The sequence below is a fragment of the Tauraco erythrolophus genome, chromosome 2 (assembly GCF_009769465.1).
Source record: "Tauraco erythrolophus isolate bTauEry1 chromosome 2, bTauEry1.pri, whole genome shotgun sequence".
Classification (NCBI taxonomy): domain Eukaryota; kingdom Metazoa; phylum Chordata; class Aves; order Musophagiformes; family Musophagidae; genus Tauraco; species Tauraco erythrolophus.
Window position 1 is genome coordinate 69,535,259 of NC_141466.1, and position 19,353 is coordinate 69,554,611.

The following is a 19,353-nucleotide window of genomic DNA, read 5'->3' on the forward strand; positions in this document are numbered from 1 at the left end:
ATGCTCAAATAAAAACATGTAGAAGGAAAGTTAAATAAAAAGAAATTCTTACACTTGATCAGGTAGATATTTTCTCCCCTCCTCTCCAAAAAGCAAGCTTAAACCACATCAGGCTGTCTGATTACAGCTAAAAATATTTTAAAATAGACCCACTCTCTTTCAGCTGGGACTTCTGCAAACATTTTACACAAACAGGTACTGAATATCAATCTTTTTTACATCTAAACCTTCAGCATCCCTCAGTGTGATCACACGGGATCGCTTATCATACGGGACTGCACAAGCTGCACGGCAGCACACAGACCCAGAGTCTCCATCTGCTGAAACCAACATGAATTCCTCACCTTCCAGAGGATTTGCAGAGACCACGAATGATGCCGCAGGGAAACAGACAGCCCAGTGGTTCACAGCTTACTGACCCATCAGTCAGGAGAGATCTAGTTTCCATGGTTCACAGCCTTTGTTTCTCAACAGCCTCTTGTCCTTATTTTGCTCCTTCCTCTGGCAAGTACAACAAAGTACCCCACCACCCTCAAAAAGTGATAGGTGACCGTGACTCCAGGTCTGCTGATGAACTTGTAGGGTTTTCATAGAATCATCAGATGGTTTGTGTTGGAAGGAACCTTAAAGATCATCTAGTTCCAATCCCCCTGCCATGGGCAGGGACACCTTCCCCTAGATAACATTGCTCAAAGCCTCATCCAACCTGGCCTTGAACACTTCCAGGGATGGGGCATCCACAACCTCTATGGGCAACCTGTGCCAGTGCCTCACCACTCTCATTATAAAAAATGTCTTCCTTAGATCTCATCAAAATCTGCCCTCTGTCAGTTCAAAGCCATTGCCCCTTGTCCTGTCACTACACGCCCTTGTCCAAAGCCCCTCTCCAGCTTTCTTGTAGCCTCTTTAGGTACTGGAAGGCTGCTGGAAGGTCTCCCCAGAGCCTTCTCTTCTTCAGGCTGAACAGCCCCAACTCTCTCAGCCTGTCTTCATAGCAGAGGTGCTCCAGCCCTTCGATCATCTTCGTGGCCCTCCTCTGGGCCCACTCCAACAGGTCCATATCCTTCTTATGTTGCTTTGCTTCAATTCTAACCTCTCTCTCTTTGAAGACACCTACATTCCTTACTTTAGAGAGTTCCATGCAAGCATAAAATCTTAGCTCATTAAATTGTTTATCCATAATGGGCAGACCTGGTGTCAAAGAACCAAACCATGGGTGCAGAGCTCTGCAAACTGCACAGACTCAAGGTCTCATCCTTCCCCTTTCCATGCAGCCCTGAAGCACAAACCTCTCTCCTACTATCACAGCCTGTGTTCAGCTGTAAAAGAAAAGTCACGTGAGCTGAAAAGAACCGAAGTTTCAGGCAAGAGCTCACATCCAAGTCTCACACACACATCTCCCCAATGGAAAGTGAAGACAGTACTAATAAAGAGGATTCAGCACTGTAATTAACAAACTTTTTAGAGTCTTCAAGGTTTTAATTTGAACAGACATTTCTACTATTTTCTCAACATATCTACAGCAAAGTTTACAGCCATGTTGTACCTGCTTTTCTTCCCCCAAATGGCTAAGCAATTTCAGCCATGATAGTTTTTCCTCAGATTTGTTAATTCTTTTTTTCTTCAATATATTCAGCATCACAGCGGCTGGGATTCTGTACACATACAGCATACATCTAACAACAGCACACAACTCCCAGCCCTGTTACTCATTTCATTAAAAAAAAATAAAATAGAGACTGATGCAGCAGCCAAGTCCAATTAGCAATTCCAGATGTTTGGACAGAAGTGCACTCATCACTTAAATTTGTACTAGTTCACAGATACATGGCACGTATCACACAGTGCTATTCAGTGTCACACAGTTACAAAAATGGAGTGCTAATATAGACGTTTCCCCTCATACAGGAACCTGGACACGATAGCACTTTCCAAGGCTTTAGCAAAGCATACATTAGACGCCAATACGCTGTACAGTGCAATTCAAGTTATATCATATGCAACATGGACAATAGTGCACTTAAACCAGTCGCCACATTCAAGAGTTAGATCAATACAATCGAAATATTGAAGGTACATATTCCCTTATGAAAACTGTGCAAGTTAGTTCCTTTTCCCTTTGTTTTTTTTTTGTCAATGGCAGAGTGTCCGCATCGATTGACCCCAGAGTTTGGGGAAGGGGGCCTTCAGAGTCCAGTTTCTTACACAGATAGCTATGTGCAAAAGAGCAGAAGCAGGGGTGGTGGCAAGAGTATAAGGCAGTGTCAGACTGAAGAGCCAGAGCTGGGCGCTGCCACAGTGCTCACGGCTCAGAAAGACGCAGGTAACCTGCAAACAGGGTTTCAGCGACTTCATGGGGCAGAGCCCAGAGGATATTCCCCCCTTCTAAGAGGAAGCAAGCTGATCATCAATATTAAATATGCAAATAAATACGGTGGACACGCAGGTAAGCAAAGAAGTGGAGTGCTCTGGTGTGTATTACACCAGTAGGCACCAGACTGGAGCCTGGGAAGCACTGGGAATGAAAAGGTTAGAGGAGAACATGCAAGTAGCCAGATACAAGAAGTCTGTGAACTATCTCCTCCCAGGAGGACCTGCAAGGGTCCACACATCTGGTGTCAACTCCACCACATGCAATACCTTGCAAGACTGCTCCAGGTGATGTCTCATGAAGGGGGTTATTTGCAGGTTGACTTAAGCCTCCAGCTCCTGCTGTTTGCTGTGAATACACGGTGATGCATGGCAGAGGAATTGGGGAAGAAACCGCTGTGGCTCCTCAGAACGACACTAGCATTGTCACATGAAGACTGTGACCCACACTGCCACTAAGCCAAGGCAAGCACACAGCACTTGGGTGTGGATTCAGTCCTGAAACACAAGTCAAGGATGAAATGCCAGCTCAGAGAGCATTTTCTGTCTTTTGTTAGCTGTCACAGCTGGTTACCCAATTTCCTCAGATGCCTGCAGTTTGCATGAGAGACTAGAGCAGCCAGGCAATTAGAGAAAAAAACCCCTCTTTGCTTCTCTATTATTTAGCTCAATATATAATTACTATGTTAGGAAATTACACAACCTTTAAGTGTTTTATGTATAGTCTATTACAGGGAAAATAGTGCCTTCTGAATCCTTCCCATCTGGCTAGTGCTAATGTATTTCAGATGTACAGGAACAGTAGAAATTATGAATTGGATCGGGATACAACATCCAGGCAGGTGCAGATGCCGTAGACATAATTTTAAAGGGGAAGCAACAATTTTAAGGGCTTACATTTGCAATATACCCAGAAGGTAGCTCCAGAAGTCAGAGTTTGGAGGTGGGTGGAAGGCATGGCCAACTTGTGCCTCCTCTGTTAAGCAGTAAAGGTCTCCAGCCACCTTACGAGGCATATGTCAGACGACTTAATGAACAAGACTGTTGCTCTCCAAAATTAAAGATAAATTGGTATTACAAGTCAGGGGAATTATTCTTCTCTCAAGCAAATAACAGATTAAAAGGGATCTTTTTATTTTTTAAGTCAGATGACTTTAGGACTAAGTTTATGTTAGTCAAGAAGAAAATAATTAAGGAAATAAGGACTGAAGCAAAAGGCATTAAGGCAGCACTTAATCACTATCACATGATTTTGTAGAGTTTCCTTGGTTATAGAACTTTTTTTAAGGATATAGTTAGTGGTTACATGATTTTGGCAGAAGATTACTTCCCAGATACTTCTATGACAACTAAAGACTCTCCAGTGTCACATCTATCTTCTATCTTTATGCAAAGTGGCTTTTAAAAAGGCAGCTTCATTCCAAAACAACATAAAGCATCACAGAAGCTCAACAGTTTCCAAAGAGATCAACTCTGACCTAATGCAGCTCCATTCGTTTCAGTAGAACAAGGCTACAAAGCATCTTTTAGAGATGACCCCATCCTCATGCGCTCTTCTTAATTCAAGTTTTCTCACTCATGTACAGCTACCAATGGAATCAAGTTGAACAAGTGTCTAGGGAGTTAATGTTTCAGACCCACTCTTATATGCCTTTTTAAAGGAGAAAAAGATTTCTAGCAAAAACTCTGATTTTATAAAAAAAAAAAACAACACAGATCACAGCCACAGAAACATAAAGATCAGCTACAAAATACAAAGTTACCTGGAAAAAAAGCTTATCCTTAAAGTCTTTAAGCAGTTTTAGCAGCTACAAATGATCTAAACTATTAGCATTTTTGTAGTGTGATGGCCTCTTAATCTGCAGCAGCTACCTGATATGTTAGGTCATTTTAACTTCCAACTTCTGCTTTCGATGTTTCACAAAACATATAGTAAGAGCATGAGAGAAAAAAGCACACCAGGTGCAGCAAAAGTAATTTTTTGAGCTGTAGATTAAGTGCTGCTCTTGCACCCTAGCAACGCCGTGAACCTGTTCAAGTGTACAAAACCAGCCAGTGCAGTCTGAAATTTCTCCAGTTCAAAGGATAGCTCTGAGCCACCGTTTTGCAAGTGAACACCTCCACCAACTATGTAACCTTTTTGTTTTCCAGGTAGAATTAAAAAAAAAAAGAGTTTGTTATTCCTTAGGAGATATTTGTCCATGAGGGACAACTCCACCTGAAGGTCATGGCTTAAACATTAGCAGCAGAATCCCTACTTCAGTTCTGTATTGCACTGAAATTTCTCACTCTGGTTTGGTATTCAACTCACTGCTCCCAAGCCAATGCTTAACACAAAAACCCAAGTGTTAGATGTGAAGGCTACTGAGAGTATCATATAGACTGGTAGAACCTGTAGTTAGATTACACCTTTTTCTAGTTTTTCTATGAAACTAAAGAATTAAGCTGCCTTACTTACTCTTGGAGAGAAAAGGTGCTTTCAGACAAGATGCCTTTACCTATCTATACATAACTTTGTCTTTTAATCCTGCTGAGTGTTTAAGGAGTTCGACAAAACCAGAAAAAGTCCAAAATAAATCTGAAACATCCCATCTCTTGGCCCATCCTGGTCATCCATACAGTGGAGCGGAGGTAAGACTTGCAGCTTCTGCTGACACTATACCAAATTTCGAGACAGAAAAGCTGCCAAGAGAGGACATTACACCCAGTTGTGTACGTCTTCTGTAAACAAAACAAAAATCCCTCCCAAAAAGCAGAGAGGTACATAGTGTGAAGCAGTGGGAGGACTGAGAGTCAACTGTACCCAGAGGGCTCTGCAAGACATGCACTTTCCGTGTTTAGTCTTTAATGTAAAGGGGACTGGAAAGGAAAGACCTGAGGCAAAGCCCTGCCAGCTCACAGGTTATCCTGCATCCTATCATCTGTTTCCATCTCTGCTAGCTGCCTCCTCAATGCATTAACTTTCGCCTGAAGTTCCTTGTTGTATTTTATAATGTTGATCATTTCTTCATGGGCTTCGTCTAGGAACTTGGAAGGCCTGTTCCACCGAAGAAAGACACCTGAAAGCCCAGAGACAGCACAAGTCAGAAGGGTTTCTTGTTAAAGGAGGAAACGTTATTCATATTCCATCAGCGTTCAAGTAATATGCATAGAGTATACATGTTTTTTCCTTACCCTCCCCACTAAACATTCTGTTCTAAATATTTCTAGATATAAGGAAGAAATTTTTTACAATGAGGGTGGTGAGGCACTCGAACAGGTTGCCCAGAGGAGTTGTGGATGTCCCATCCCTGGAAGTGTTCAAGGCCAGGTTGGATGAGGCTTTGAGCAACCTGGTGTAGTGGAAGGTGTCCCTGCTCATGGCAGGGGGGTTGGAACTAGAAGAACTTTGAGGCCCTTTCCAACCCAAACCATTCTATGATTCTAAATAGCATTTAGAAATATTGACCCTCCTCTCCAAGTTCACCATTCTGTTAAAAAAGGAATAAAATTCCCTCATTTTTTTATTATTTTACCAAGGTTATTTTATCAACCTTCATAAAATAATAAAAAAATGAGTGTTTCATTCCTTTTTTCTCATATACTGATCAGACCAATCTATATTGTGTCTCCACCCTGCCATGACACCTTGCTTCACTGTAATTAACTTTTCAGCATACATGGGATGGAGGAAGTTTCTGCAGCAGAGAACCTACTGCACGCAGATTATCCTGGCCAGCATGGTCAGTAATGGAGAAAAGGAAGTCTTAGTTGATACAGAATACAAGCCTGAGGCCTGCAGAACACCTATAGATTAGGTTACATCACTGCAGAAGTACTGCGCTAAGAAGTTAAATGGTACTAGTGAGGCTCCCTGGCAAAGAGCAGCATATCACCAAACCTCAGAAGGAAAAACCATTGTGCCTCTGGGGACAGCACATGCCAAAAATATTTTGGAACAAATTTATGTTTTGGAACAGATTTCAAAGGGAGTGAGATCACCATCAGCTGAGACAGACTAAGCACAGAGCAGAGACAACAGAAGTGAACACTGAAAAAGCTTTACAAGTAGCCACAAAACATATATTGTCTCTAATAGAAAAAGCAAGCCTGGCTTACCTTCCCAGAGCTGCAGGCTCTGCGGGGCAACAGAGGGCCAGATGACAAGGCTGTTGGCCTCAAAAAGAGGATTCTGGAATTTGCTCAGCTCTTCAGACCTATTCACCCAGGACCACAGGGACATAGTCTTTTGTGGCAGCTTGAGTTTAGACCTAACAAACCCATAAGTACAAGTTAGCTTTCACTTTTACACTGTAAAGGCTCATTTTGTTTTGTCAGGACACTACAGACTAGAATGCCACAAGCTGTCTCATGTGCTACTAGCCCAGATGATTCAGGCTAATCCTTTCTATACCTCTCACCACCATGGCACAGGGTGTAAACCTAAAGCCATTTATTCAACCTGGCTGATTACAATTAGTTTTGAAGAAAAGATGAGGAAATAACATTTTTAAGTTGGGTGAAAGCTAGCTGCCTTCTGTTCAGATGATGAATCAGTCACCTCTCCAAAACGGTTTGACCACCAAGTTTTCAAAGGGATTGAACTCCTGAGTTAAGATAGAGCTGGGAGGTGTGGTAGGTCTGCATCAAAGAAGGATCATAGCGCAATTCTCAGGGCACACTAAAGCCGTGTTGCTGGAAGTGTGCAATGGGCCCGTCTGATGAGGTCCCTCTGGTGGCAGGAAGCATCAGAGCACAGAGGAAAGCGCTGCTGATTTCCTGCGTCAAACTTCATTTCCAGGAATTACACAGGTTAATCTGTTCCTTAGAGTCTGGCAAACCTCATTCTGCTTGCACTAGCAAATTGAACTGCCACCCAGGCGGGAGATTCACCGTCCCTGTGAACACTTCAGACAGCACAAGCTTCACATCAGACTTCAAACGTTTTCTGTGCTCACAAGCTGACATGTTCAGATGTGACAGGCAGGTTATTACATGTAACATTCAATACTCTTTCAAATTTCATCTTATTGGTTTCAAGTCTAACTTGGTTCTGCAGATGACCAGTTCAGCAGACCTGCAGAAGACAGAAGAGTCTCTTCTAAGCAAAGATTACTTTAAGGGCAGAGAGGTTTGTAGGAAGGTTTACCTTGCCTTCTTTATCTGCAATGTCAGTTCTATTTTTTCTCTTATCTACTCATTCAGTGGTCTTCAGCTAAGAAGGAGACCATCAGACATGGTCTTACTGGAGTCAGGAGTCCTGAGAACAGAACTGGCAAGTTCAAAACAGGAATCCAAACCTCTCTGGCAGCTGCCATCTGCCATGAGAGACTCCAGTCCTCCACCTTGTTTGCTACTTGCAGCAGCTCTACCCAGGGCATGCCTAGAGCTGCCCCACTGCTACAGCACAGCATCTAACCCAGACTAGGATTCAGAAGCTAGGTGTTGGTCAGCTCAACTATCTTAAAACACCACAAGCTTGTAAGCAAACTCAGCACAGACCTATCATTACCTGATAAGGTAGACTCCAGCAGGATACAGTCCTGGCTGCTTCCTTTCAAAGATGCATGAGCATCCACCTGAGAGCTCGTAACATTTGCTCAGAACCTAAGCCACAAGTTACAGCTGGAGGGATTTTTGGTCTTTCTGTTGAAGTTGTATTACTGCATGGCCAAAAAGACCTCAAATCTGCTCACGTTGCTCATAGCCAAACAATCAAAGCTTTTGCCAAGGTGTAACTGTGAGGCAGACCCTTCTGAAAAAACTCTTCCATGTTTCCAACAGTTAATGGATGATGCAAAAAGCAAAGCCTTCCTTTCCTGGAGGTGTTGAGACCACCAGGCTACAGAGTCACATTTTCGTCTGACAGCTAAGGTAAGAACCAGACTTTCTAGCTTTGGCCTCTGACTGCCTTGAACTTCTCCAGGCCTCTGTGGACAAGTTTGCTTCCCACAGCTATGACTCACATCATTGTTGAACTCTAGCTGTTTATTTTTTTTTTTATGGAAAGACTTTCTGCATAACAGACTATATACACTGGTGATGGGTGGAGGTTTTTCAAGGCCACATAAGGAAACAGAAAAGAAAGTCTAAGGTATTAGCTTGGACTTGGAGAAGACCAATTCAACTCTCTGGCCATGCCGCAAGTTTCTTTAGTTACAATGTCCCACTTGTAAGAGGAACAAGCTCCCTAACATTGCAGTGCGCTACGTAACTGCAACAAGAGAAGCTCACTTGTGCTAAGGGAGACCACACAAGCACCCTCGCCCTTTTTCAAACCAAGAGACTTTTTTGCTTGTTTGTTTCTGTCAGATACAGCCCAATATTTGAAGAGTTCAAAGCAACCATCCTCACCCACCTGTCATTTTCATTGTTTCCCAGGAAAGTCCCAAACTGTGAAGCGTAAGCATGTTCAAAGAGCATAATGAGGAACTGTTCGTTGAATTCAAAAGAGCAAGGGAACTGACGAAGGATTTGCCACACACAGTCCAAAAAGAGGAGAAACACTGGGGCCTCCCATTTCTGTTTGCTGTTTGAGTAGGCTGATTGGGCACAGCGCTGCTGGAAAGGGTGACCAGCCTATACACGAAAATCAGACAGAGGATCACACACAAAGTAATGGGACGTGTGTACATGTTGCAAGAAGACTTCAGAGCTAGTTCTGTCCATGCAACTATGCTATCGCTACTCTTTTCTACAACCCAGACTTCATCAAGCATCCAGTAACAAACTGCTAGCAACCATGATCAACTTTGCTGCCTTTTTCAGTTTATTTAATCAGCGCTGTATTTGATCCGAGAATTTTACCAAGAACAAACTGGCGTAGGTGCACCGAAGGACCAGGCTGAGGATATTAGCTGCAAGAGTACAGAGAGTAAAACTACGGTTTTGTGGTTTAGTCTGAACAGTGTTCTCTAAAGAAACATTCACTCTGAGCACACAAAACAGGCTGCTCCCCAAAACCAAACAACTACCACGAGAGGCCGAGCTCCCACAGTGTGCCAAAAGTACAAATAACAGTAATGATTTTGCTCTTAGGACAAAGGCCATTCACACTAAGCAAGGCTACAACAAGGCCCAACCTGTTCGCTGCCTCTCAAGCTATTTCTCAATACAACTGTCGCTGCACTAGATTGCTGTTTTGTCCATAGGCATTTCTTACCTGTAGCCACTCCCTCACAACAAGAGATTCAAAGCCACGTATGGTCCTGCACCTTGGATCCAAGATAATCTGTGCCAGAGAAGTTACCTGGAGTGTCGAATCAGTTCCTTCAGTCCCATGGACCAACACTGACGCACCTTCCCTGTAAGAAAGGTGGAAAGGAATGAGTGTGAATGAGCAGAAAACATCCCAAGTACTTATGCATCCCAATGGATGCCATTACACAGAAGCGTAACATCTTCTGCACCTGGATCCTCACCAACATAACCAGAGCTCTGCATCACTTAAGGCTTAGTTTCTTGCTAAGCATTCTGGAAATCCAGACCCTTTGTCATGTTGTCAGCAGATGCACAGCGAGATCTCTCTTGAGGTTCTCACTATTTTGAATTCATAGAATCACAGAATGGTTTGGGTTGAAAGGGACCTTAAAGATCGTCTAGTTCCAACCCCCCTGACATGGGCAGAGACACCTTCCACTAGATCAAGCTGCTCAAAGCCTCATCCAACCTGGCCCATTTGTATTCCTCTGAGTTATAGCATGGAAATGAATCTCAAAATTTGCTTGTGTCATTTATTGTTTTGCTAACTACTCTGAAATCTTTCCATAAGTACTGCAACGAAGACATATAGAATCATAGAATGGCATAGGCTGGAAGGGACCTTAGAGATCATCTAATCCAACCTCCCTGTCATGGGCAGGGACGCCTCTCAATTAGATCAGGCTGCTCAAGGCTCCCTCCAACCTGGCCTTGAACACCTCCAGGGAGAGGGCATCCACAACCTCTCTGGGCAATTTATTCCCAAGTCTCACCACCCTCGTACTGAAGAATTTCTTCCTAAGATCTAATCTAAATCTGTTCTCCTTCAACTTAAACCCATTTCCCCCTGTCCTATCAGTGGACACTCTTGTAAAAAGTCCCTCCCCAGCCTTCCTGTAGGTTCCCTTCAGGTATTGGAAGGCAGCTATTAGGTCCGCCCGAAGTCTTCTCTTTTCAAGGCTGAACAATCTGAGCTCCTGCAACCTGTCCTTGTAGCAGAGGTGCTCCAGCCCCTGGGTCATCTTTGTGGCCCTCCTCTGAACACGCTCCAACAAATCTATGTCTCTCTTATGGTGGGGACACCAGAACTGGACGCAGTATTTGAGGTGGGGTCTCACAAGAGCAGAGTAGAGGGGGAGAATCGCCTCTCTTGACCTGCTGACCACGCTTCTCTTGATACATCCCAGGATGCGGTTGGCCTTCTGGGCCGCATGAGCGCACTGCAGGCTCATGTTGAGCTTCTCATCTATAAACACCCCCAAATCCTTCTCTTCAGGGTTACTCTCAACCCACTCTGTGCCCAGCTTGCATTTGTGCCTAGGATTGGCCCGACCCAGGTAAAGGACCTTGCGTTTTGACTTGTTGAAGCTCACGCAGTTTGCACTGGCCCATTTCTCAAGCCTATCAAGGTCCCTCTGTATGGCATCTCTTCCCTCAAGTGAGTCCCCGGCACCACACAACTTAGTGTCATCGGCAAACTTACTGAGGGTGCACTCAGATGCTCTGCAAAACAACACTATGAGATTCTTGCTCATTGCTGGGCTTAATTGTATTTGGGCCTCAATCGGGGTGTACTGCAAGAAAAAGGAAGCCAGTAAGCCAGTTCAGGAGAAGGAAAGAAAGAAACAGCAGAGCTTGGCCTCCAGAAAGGCAGAAGAGTCAGTGTGTTGAGCAAGGAAGCTTGTCAAAGAGCCAAGTACAAAGGCTTCTCACTCAACAGCCAGCACAAGTGAATCAGCAGAACAATGAAAAATGTCGAGGGAGCTCAGAGAGTTAGGGACAGGAAGATTTTGCACATTGCTAGGGGCCCATGTGCTGTCACTCCCCACACTCCAGTGGGGACTGTCCAGGACAGCTGATTCCCTCCCCTCTTTCTCCATCCTAGGCTGTGTCTGGATACAATATCAGAATCTCATCTGTGTGCTCCTGAGGTAAGGACTGGATGGTATTAAACAGCACTTATTCTCCTTACTCTTCTCAAACCTTTACCCAAGGTTTCACTTCTGCCAACTTCCTTACAGCCAGGAAAGAAATTAACTGCAGGTTGTATTTCTTTCTGTGCAGCGACCCAACCTAAGCAGAAAAGTGTGGGTAAGAAAGATCAAACTACACCAAGCAAGTAGGTGTATGCACTGCATGCACTACTATGCTTTTCACTTCAAAAAGCATCAACATCTATTCATTGAACATTACAACATCTTTGTCTGTAGTCTTACGTCTAAAACAAACCCAGTGTCTCTACAATATAGATAATCTTCAGATACTTTCTCTCCTCCTCCCTCAGGCAGCTGCAGATGAAGGCGCTGCTTAACAGCCAAGCACAACAGCAAAGGCTAACTGCAAACTTATGCCCTTCCCAAAGTGGGGCACATCAAGGTAACACCATTTTCACCTTTCATCTTTCTGGCCCCAGACCTTTAAGGTGTTGCAAGATCTGTCCTGCAGCCAATATCACTGAACCATCCTTGTCAGTCAAGCTCTGAGCTCCAGGCTCTGAATGAGGCAGGCCAGGCACCAATGCTGAGCTGGCCTGCCACAGCTCCAGGTAAACAGAAAAAGCAAAGATGAGGTTAAAAATGATGAAATTGTCCCCTGCCCCAACAAGCCAGAAGTATTTCGTCACCGATATTTCTCATTATACACATGCAGGAAAGAATTACAGATAAAGCCATTGATTGAGAGCAATCTTTTTCTGGCATAGTCAATAACTAAACATGCACCGTCAGTGCTTCTAAAAAGCTCAGCAGCTCGTATTTTAACGCAGTAATGCTGTTTTACCTGTGAGACTGCCTTTCAGCCTACTTGGGTATTTGCATAACGCACTCCCCAGCTGGTATGAAAAGCTAGGTTTTCCCTGAGTTTTGAGAAGGGCTTTCCCTTCTCAGAGCCACAAAGAAATGACATTTAGACCCCTGTGTTTGGTCTTACAAACCCTGACACCTGACAGCTAGCTTCTGCTCTGCAGCCTGAGGTCTGAAGACATTTTGAGGACAAGTTAGCCAAGTCAGCAATAATTATTAAAGAAATGTCAGGTTAAAACAGGTCATAAGCACTTACAAGGGATGAACAGGATTGCTTAGATAGGACTATGAGGACAAAAGTTTCAAGAGGAAAAAGCACTGGACCAATTCCTGGGGAAAACACGGAAATGCTGTTTTAATCTCTAGGAGCGAGGTGGGGTACTGAAAACTTTCAGCTGGAGAACAAAAAAAGGACTTTTTTTTAAAGACTGTGTTCTCACTTTACTAGGCTACTGAACAGCATTTTCAGATCGGCACATTCTAACCTAAACCTTCAATAAAACTAAACTAGATTGGTTGCATCAGACATAGGAATATGCCTTAATGAGATGATCTAATACCTCTTCTTAGTCAAGATTTCCTCCCGCAGGCTTGTACTTCTACAAATGCAAGCATAATTTACTGGAGCAACATTCCTTAACCATGATGAGGTGATTCTGCCTCTCTGCTCTGCTCTCGTGGGACCCCACCTGCAGTACTCCATTCAGCTCTGGGGTCCCCAACACAAGAAGGACATGGAGCTACTGGAGTGGGCCCAGAGGAGGGCCACGAAGATGATCGAAGGGCTGGAGCACCTCTGCTATGAAGATAGGCTGAGAGAGTTGGGGCTGTTCAGCCTGGAGAAGAGAAGGCTCCGGGAAGACGTAGCAGCCTTCCAGTACCTAAAGGGGCTACAAGAAAGCTGAAGAGGGACTTTTGACAAGGGCGTGTAGTGATAAGGACAAGAGGCAATGGCTTTAAACTGAAAGAGGGAAGATTTCAATTAGATATAAGGAAGAAATTCTTCCCTCTGAGGGTGGTGAGGCACTGGAACAGGTTTCCCAGAGAAGTTGTGGCTGTCCCATCCCTGGAGGTGTTCAAGGACAGGTTGGATGAAGCTTTGAGCAACTTGATGTAGTGGAAGGTGTCCCTGCCCATGGCAAAGGGGTTGGAACTAGATGATCTTGAAGTTCCCTTCCAATGCAAACCATTCTATGATCATGATTCTGCAAAACAGTATCTTAGATAGGTACAAGCAAGCCAGTTCATGGTAGTCAGTTACTAATACCTGAAGTGGAAATCGAGGTATTTAACAAACAATCTCCATCAAGTAAATAAGAAACTCAAGGCTTTCCAAAAAAGATTTACCTATCAATACACTGAGCTGCTAGACAAGCTGCAGTTAGTATCTCCTTGATGTGAGTCAGCCAGTTGGAAGCTTCCAGTTTACTGAGCCAGCGGTCCATATTGTGCGACTGGTCATTACAAGCTTCCACAAGTTTGATGAGGCTTTCCTGCAGAATATTAAACCTTTGGGAAAAGCAAAATACTGTTGAAAACATAATCAGTAATACAGCAACCAGGTCAACATGCTTACAGAATACATTGATCTCAAAATAGAGCGCTATGATTTATATGCAGTTATTTCAAAAATTTCAAACCTGTTTTCACTGGGGATCTCAAGCCACAGCTAACAGCTGGCAGAATACCACTCTTTGGATATAAGTAGTCTCCTCTTTCAAAACAAATCGCTTGATAAGGCATTACAACAGTACGGCCTTTTCCTTATCTTACCTGAACTCTGCGTGTGCTCAGTCATATCTTACACTTTCCATGTTAAAATGTGTTTCAGTAGTCTTATTGCCATTACCAAATACAAGTGTGACTGCAACCTGGCACGGACATTAGCAAGTGCCAGCCAAGCTCCAAGCACTGCACCTTCATTTTCTGTGCTACACCACAAGTTTTGGGAGAGTTTTAACCTGTAGAGCTGCAATAGTAACCTGAGATTCATCCATCACGAGGTCATAGCCCAACTGTAACACAGAAAATTCTAAACTAGACTCAACTTCTTGGCATAGAACCACACTAAGATTAGTTTGGCTAATTTCTTAAGAATGTAATAAAAAGGGTGGGGAAGGGAACACACTTTGTATCACTTCTGCATTTGTTGCCATACGTCCTCAAGTCCTGGAAAGCTGGTATTCAACATGCAGCTGATATAACCGGATACTTCTTTGGTCTTGTTTCACACTATGCCTTCCAGGAGCACAAAACTACTAATGGATCAAATGCCACTGAACACTGACTCCAGCATGCGCTCAGGTCTAATAGAGGATGCAGCTAGCAGACTAGATCTCAGAAAAGCTGACAAAGTCAAATAATAGCATGAGATATTTAGTCTTTATGTATTATGGTTTATTCATTTCTCTCTCTGATGCTTACATCCACCTATAAATTAATCAAAATCAAATTTAAACGCACAAAATTTTTAGAAGCGAAAACAAGTAGTTCAAAGCAACAGCCAGGAAATTCCTTATATCAGCTCCTCAAGAGCTGTCCTACACAGTGATGAGGGGAGCAACTGATTTCCAATAGTAACATTATTGCACACCTATGTAGAAGGATTGCCCAAAACTAAGGCTTAAGAGCAGTGGAACAATATTGGACCAAAAGTTTAACTTGGTAACTTGTCTCCAAATAACTAAACAGTATTAGATGTCCAGAAAAAAGTACTGGATAAGAGGAGTGTGGCTGCTACAGAATAAATCCACACCCGCGGAAATTTTCTGGTAAGGAACTTGCTCATTCCTGTGCACTACTGCAAAGAGGAACACAGGAAGGCTGAAGCACAGTATAAATGATCAGAGAAAGAGATGGCACAGGAAGATTTCCTGATGTCTGAAACCTGCAGCAAGTTGTTCAGAATAAGGAACCAAACAACTTTATCATCCACATTTTGCTAAAAAGGAACGTGACCCTAATGACAGGCCATTTCTTAGAGAAGCAAATTCCTTTAGGAGCTAGCATGGCTCTGCCAAAGCAACCCTACAAAGCTGAGCGCAGACGAGGGACTGTGATTTCACTCACCTCTCAATACATTTGTGAATCCTCCTCCACTGAGGATAGTGTGCTTCTTGTTCAAAGCCCCCTCCTTTGGCCCTGGCCTGCTGAGCAACGTTCAAGGACCTCGTATCAATGATGTAGCCACGCTTGCCAGGCCGTAGTGTGGCATTAATAAGCTTCTCATCTTCTTTACACCGCCTCCCATTCGTACCCGTAAGAGGCTGGCTACTGCGCATCATCACCTGCGGGGATAAGCAACCATGAATTAGGCACTGGAAACGGAGAGGCTTAAGATTGAAAGCCATCAATCACTTGAGCTCCAAGACAAGAACTGGAAGTTTAAACTCACTACAGAAAGGACACCCCTCCACTAGAGGATTTTTTAAGTGTCTGTAAATACAGACTGCGAACTGATACATTAGGTCACTGGGTCTCAATACCAGGCATGGAGATTGGCTCTCTAGAGAGGTGTGCCACTGAAATTCACACAGGATACTCTTATTTTCCATAAAAACTGAGGTCACTGCAAGAATGCTTACAGGAGTGAGATAAGTCAACCTTAAAAAGCTTCTTCTGTCAGTTCAGGGGTAAGATTCAAGTGGGGCCCTCCTGGTCTCCAGCTCTCATCCCATCACACCTCTACTTCCATCTGCTTCAAGTTTGATCCACCATGTCCGGACACAGACAGACGAATGTCCTGATCTGCACAGCCTGATGCACACAAATGTCTTTCTGCTTCTTCCTGCAACTGCTGTTCTCCCTCATCCCGAACCCTTCACAGTTCTTTTAAGTGCAATCCCTTGCAGGGACTGAATTTATTTAAAAATAAACTAGAAATCCTTGAATTGAGCAACCATTTGGCCGGACACTTTCTAAATTACAGACGTGGTCTCAGAGGCTTTATCCCTTTAATTATTCCTGTAGTACAATCCTTTCAAGCCATTGAACTGGCTTCCTGCTGATGGCTCCTTTATAAGCCAACATTCTCAGGATTGTCATCTTTAAGGTCTCTTCCCAGCTCTGTTTTTGAAACACTCGAGTCATTCATGTGTTAAATATGCCTCTTAGGTACAGTTTTACCCAGTGCCTAGACTAATAAGCCTCAGATCCACAGATTTATTTGCTGAGATTTCTCTTTAGCAAATGCCTTTCAATTCAGAAAGCATCTCAGCAGCTCAAATGATAACTAAAACGTGAGGGCAGCCAGTCAGCAACCCCAACTATACTCAAGAACTCAGAGTCAGGAGAGCAACATGACAGACAGCATTACTGTCACAAGTTCAAGCACTTCCAGCCAAATGCTATTATATTCCTCACACTTGAAATACGCACAATTCGGAGAGATAATTGAACAAATCTTCCTTCAACGGTTTTTATTCAAGCTGAGAAAAAGCAGAAAGCATGACCGCTATGAAGTTGGTGGATGGCTGATTCTAAAGCGAAGCAAAAAACTCCAAAGGTACTACCAAGTCAGACTAGACGTCCTCTAACTCAAGGCTTACAAATCTTGGTAGCAGGGGGTGAGAACACAAGAGTATTTGACTTGGAAGCCTGGATCAAGTTTATAGGCGACAGGTTGGACATCCCAACATCCTCAGAACCAGTTACACATCAGCAAGAGATATAAAGAACTACTCAAAAAATTTCATAAAGTGCATTTCTGAATTACAGCGTATCAGTTGCTCCATTAGATTTTGGCTTGTTGAGAGGTGGTAAAGTCTGTGCAACAGCAAGAATTTGCAACTCCTGAAAAGTGTTATACTGACAGGCTCGGAGAACAGATTGTTCTGATCGTTTGTTCGACAGTTACATAGCAGAAGCGGTGCTGGCTCTTGGAACGCTTGCTGTCATCATGACTGTTATGAAGGAGACAGCCCACCACCCAGAGACAGGACAATGTGGTTTCTGCCATCCTTTCAGTATGAAGCCTCTTGGCAGACAAAGCAACTAAGGGGTGCCAACAGTGGCTTTACAAGTCTCATCTTGCTCTTCCTGCTGTGAGCAAGCTCGTGCCACACATGTTCCCAAACAAGCGGATTAATAGCTGTTTCTAGGATGGAGATTACTCATTCCATCACCCAGAACCAGTTTCACTACATACACTTCAGCTGGAAAATAAAAGGAGCAAGCATCTCATGAACTGTCTTGAGTCTAGAGCACAAGTTGTTTTTTTCATTAAATGAACAGATCCACACACTTCCTTCAGGTACAACCATTAGATAAACGCATCTTACCATCCCATTCTTCTTATGATAATAGCTGAGGACTGGGAAGCGATTGCCATAGCGAAAGGTAGCGACTTTCCGAAGTGCTTCATCATCAATGGATTTGGGGACAATGACAACTGGAGGGTAGGAGGGACAGACAGAGAATTCCTTATTGATGCAGCTTAGACGCCATTCATCTGTCTGAAAAAGATAAGAACATGTAGGCTTTGGATCAAAAACCAGAATAACAGCATAACATGCTACGGAAGAGGAATTTCCATATTCAGAACAAAGCACACAGACAGAGTAATATTGGTGATATATTCCATTTTTATCACAGATGAAAGCTCAGTTGTCATCATTGGCATGATCACTTTTGTTCATCCAGGAATCTGGGCCCTCTCTAACAGGATTACACTAATCAGTCAGATCAAATCTGTCTCCATATACTGTCTCCAAGAAAAACATGGCAAGAGAGATGCTATTCAAGAACAACAAACAAGTCTGGCTGCTCTCTGCAGTCCACTCCTCATCCCCTACCTCTCAGATGTTGTGTTACAGATATTAGAAGGTATATCCCTGCCTAGTCCTTTTAGTATCCATTTATAGATCTGTTGAATGATTATTTTTTCCCCCACACCTCTTGATGCTGCCTGCAATCACATTATCTTGTTGCAGCAGCTCCCAGAAGCTCATCCCAGCGTGCAGATAAAGCTCGTAAGCAACAGAAGAAATCATGAGGTTACCGACAACTTGTTGAACAATGGTTCCTCGTCTGGTTTATCCACATCCTCAACAAAAAGCACAAAATAAGTCCACGTGGTCAGAAATGGGTGACTGTGGCTTTTAATTACTTTGCAGACACAGCAGACAGCACTACAACGTAACTCACTGCATTTGCAGATAGCTTCAATCTCACAGGAAGTAAAAGCACAGTATGTCTGTCTCTCAGGGAGACCCCAGAGCAGAAATGTATTCCCTCATCAGCAGATTTAGAGGACGATATGTTGATTTAGATGCAGGTAACACAGGCTCAAACCTCTATCTATGCTGAGAACAGAGTTAGTAATGCTGTCCACAAGACAAATGTGGTCAAGAAAGGTAAGAAAGTCCACCAATTCCAGACGATGAAGCTGCTTTGAGGTTAAAATTACAATTTAACATTTCCAGTTTGGTTCTTTTTTTTACAGGCTCTGCTTTACCTAAAGCACTACAGCTCTTCCTTCAAAAACACCTCCTGGAACCAGCACAGCATCTAAGCACAAAGGTGTCATCGTGAACTCCCACTACATAACTTTTCAGCTTCCAACAGCTGAACGCTTGTTAAAGAAGTGCTGAACATTGGCACCCGGCACCCTTGCAGGCACTTGGCAGGAAAAGTCACGCTACTTGATACCCAGGGTCAGACACAGGACTTGGCTCCATTTCATTTCAAACTTGGCTGGTTGACATGGGTAAAGCAACGGATGTCATTTTCCTGGACTTGAGCAAGGCGTTTGACACTGTCCCACATGGCATCCTTGTCTCTAAAATGGAGAGACACGGATTTGACAGATGGACCACTCAGTGGATAAAGAACTGGCTGGATGGTCGCACTCAAAGAGTTGTGGTCAATGGTTCAATGTCTACATGGATACCAGTGTCAAGCGGTGTCCCTCAGGGGTCTGTTCTGGGTCCAGTGCTGTTCAACATCTTTGTCAGCGACATGGATGATGGCATTGAGTGCACCCTCAGTAAGTCTGCCGATGACA

The 19,353-nt window shown here is 43.7% G+C and overlaps 1 protein-coding gene across 1 annotated transcript in view; it reads right to left on the minus strand.

The window, feature by feature from the left end:
- Positions 1–1,457: 1,457 nt before the first annotated feature.
- The window catches only part of MTMR9 (myotubularin related protein 9), a 29,614-nt gene continuing 11,718 nt past the window's right edge, over positions 1,458–19,353 (minus strand). Inside the window, exons 4-10 of the mRNA XM_086631447.1 lie at positions 17,630–17,803; positions 15,420–15,637; positions 13,698–13,859; positions 9,512–9,653; positions 8,708–8,928; positions 6,469–6,620; positions 1,458–5,429 (exon numbers count right to left, since the gene is read on the minus strand). Of these exons, the coding sequence (XP_086487573.1) occupies positions 5,266–5,429; positions 6,469–6,620; positions 8,708–8,928; positions 9,512–9,653; positions 13,698–13,859; positions 15,420–15,637; positions 17,630–17,803 (1,233 nt within the window). The 3' untranslated portion in view covers positions 1,458–5,265. The remainder of the gene's footprint in view (positions 5,430–6,468; positions 6,621–8,707; positions 8,929–9,511; positions 9,654–13,697; positions 13,860–15,419; positions 15,638–17,629; positions 17,804–19,353) is intronic.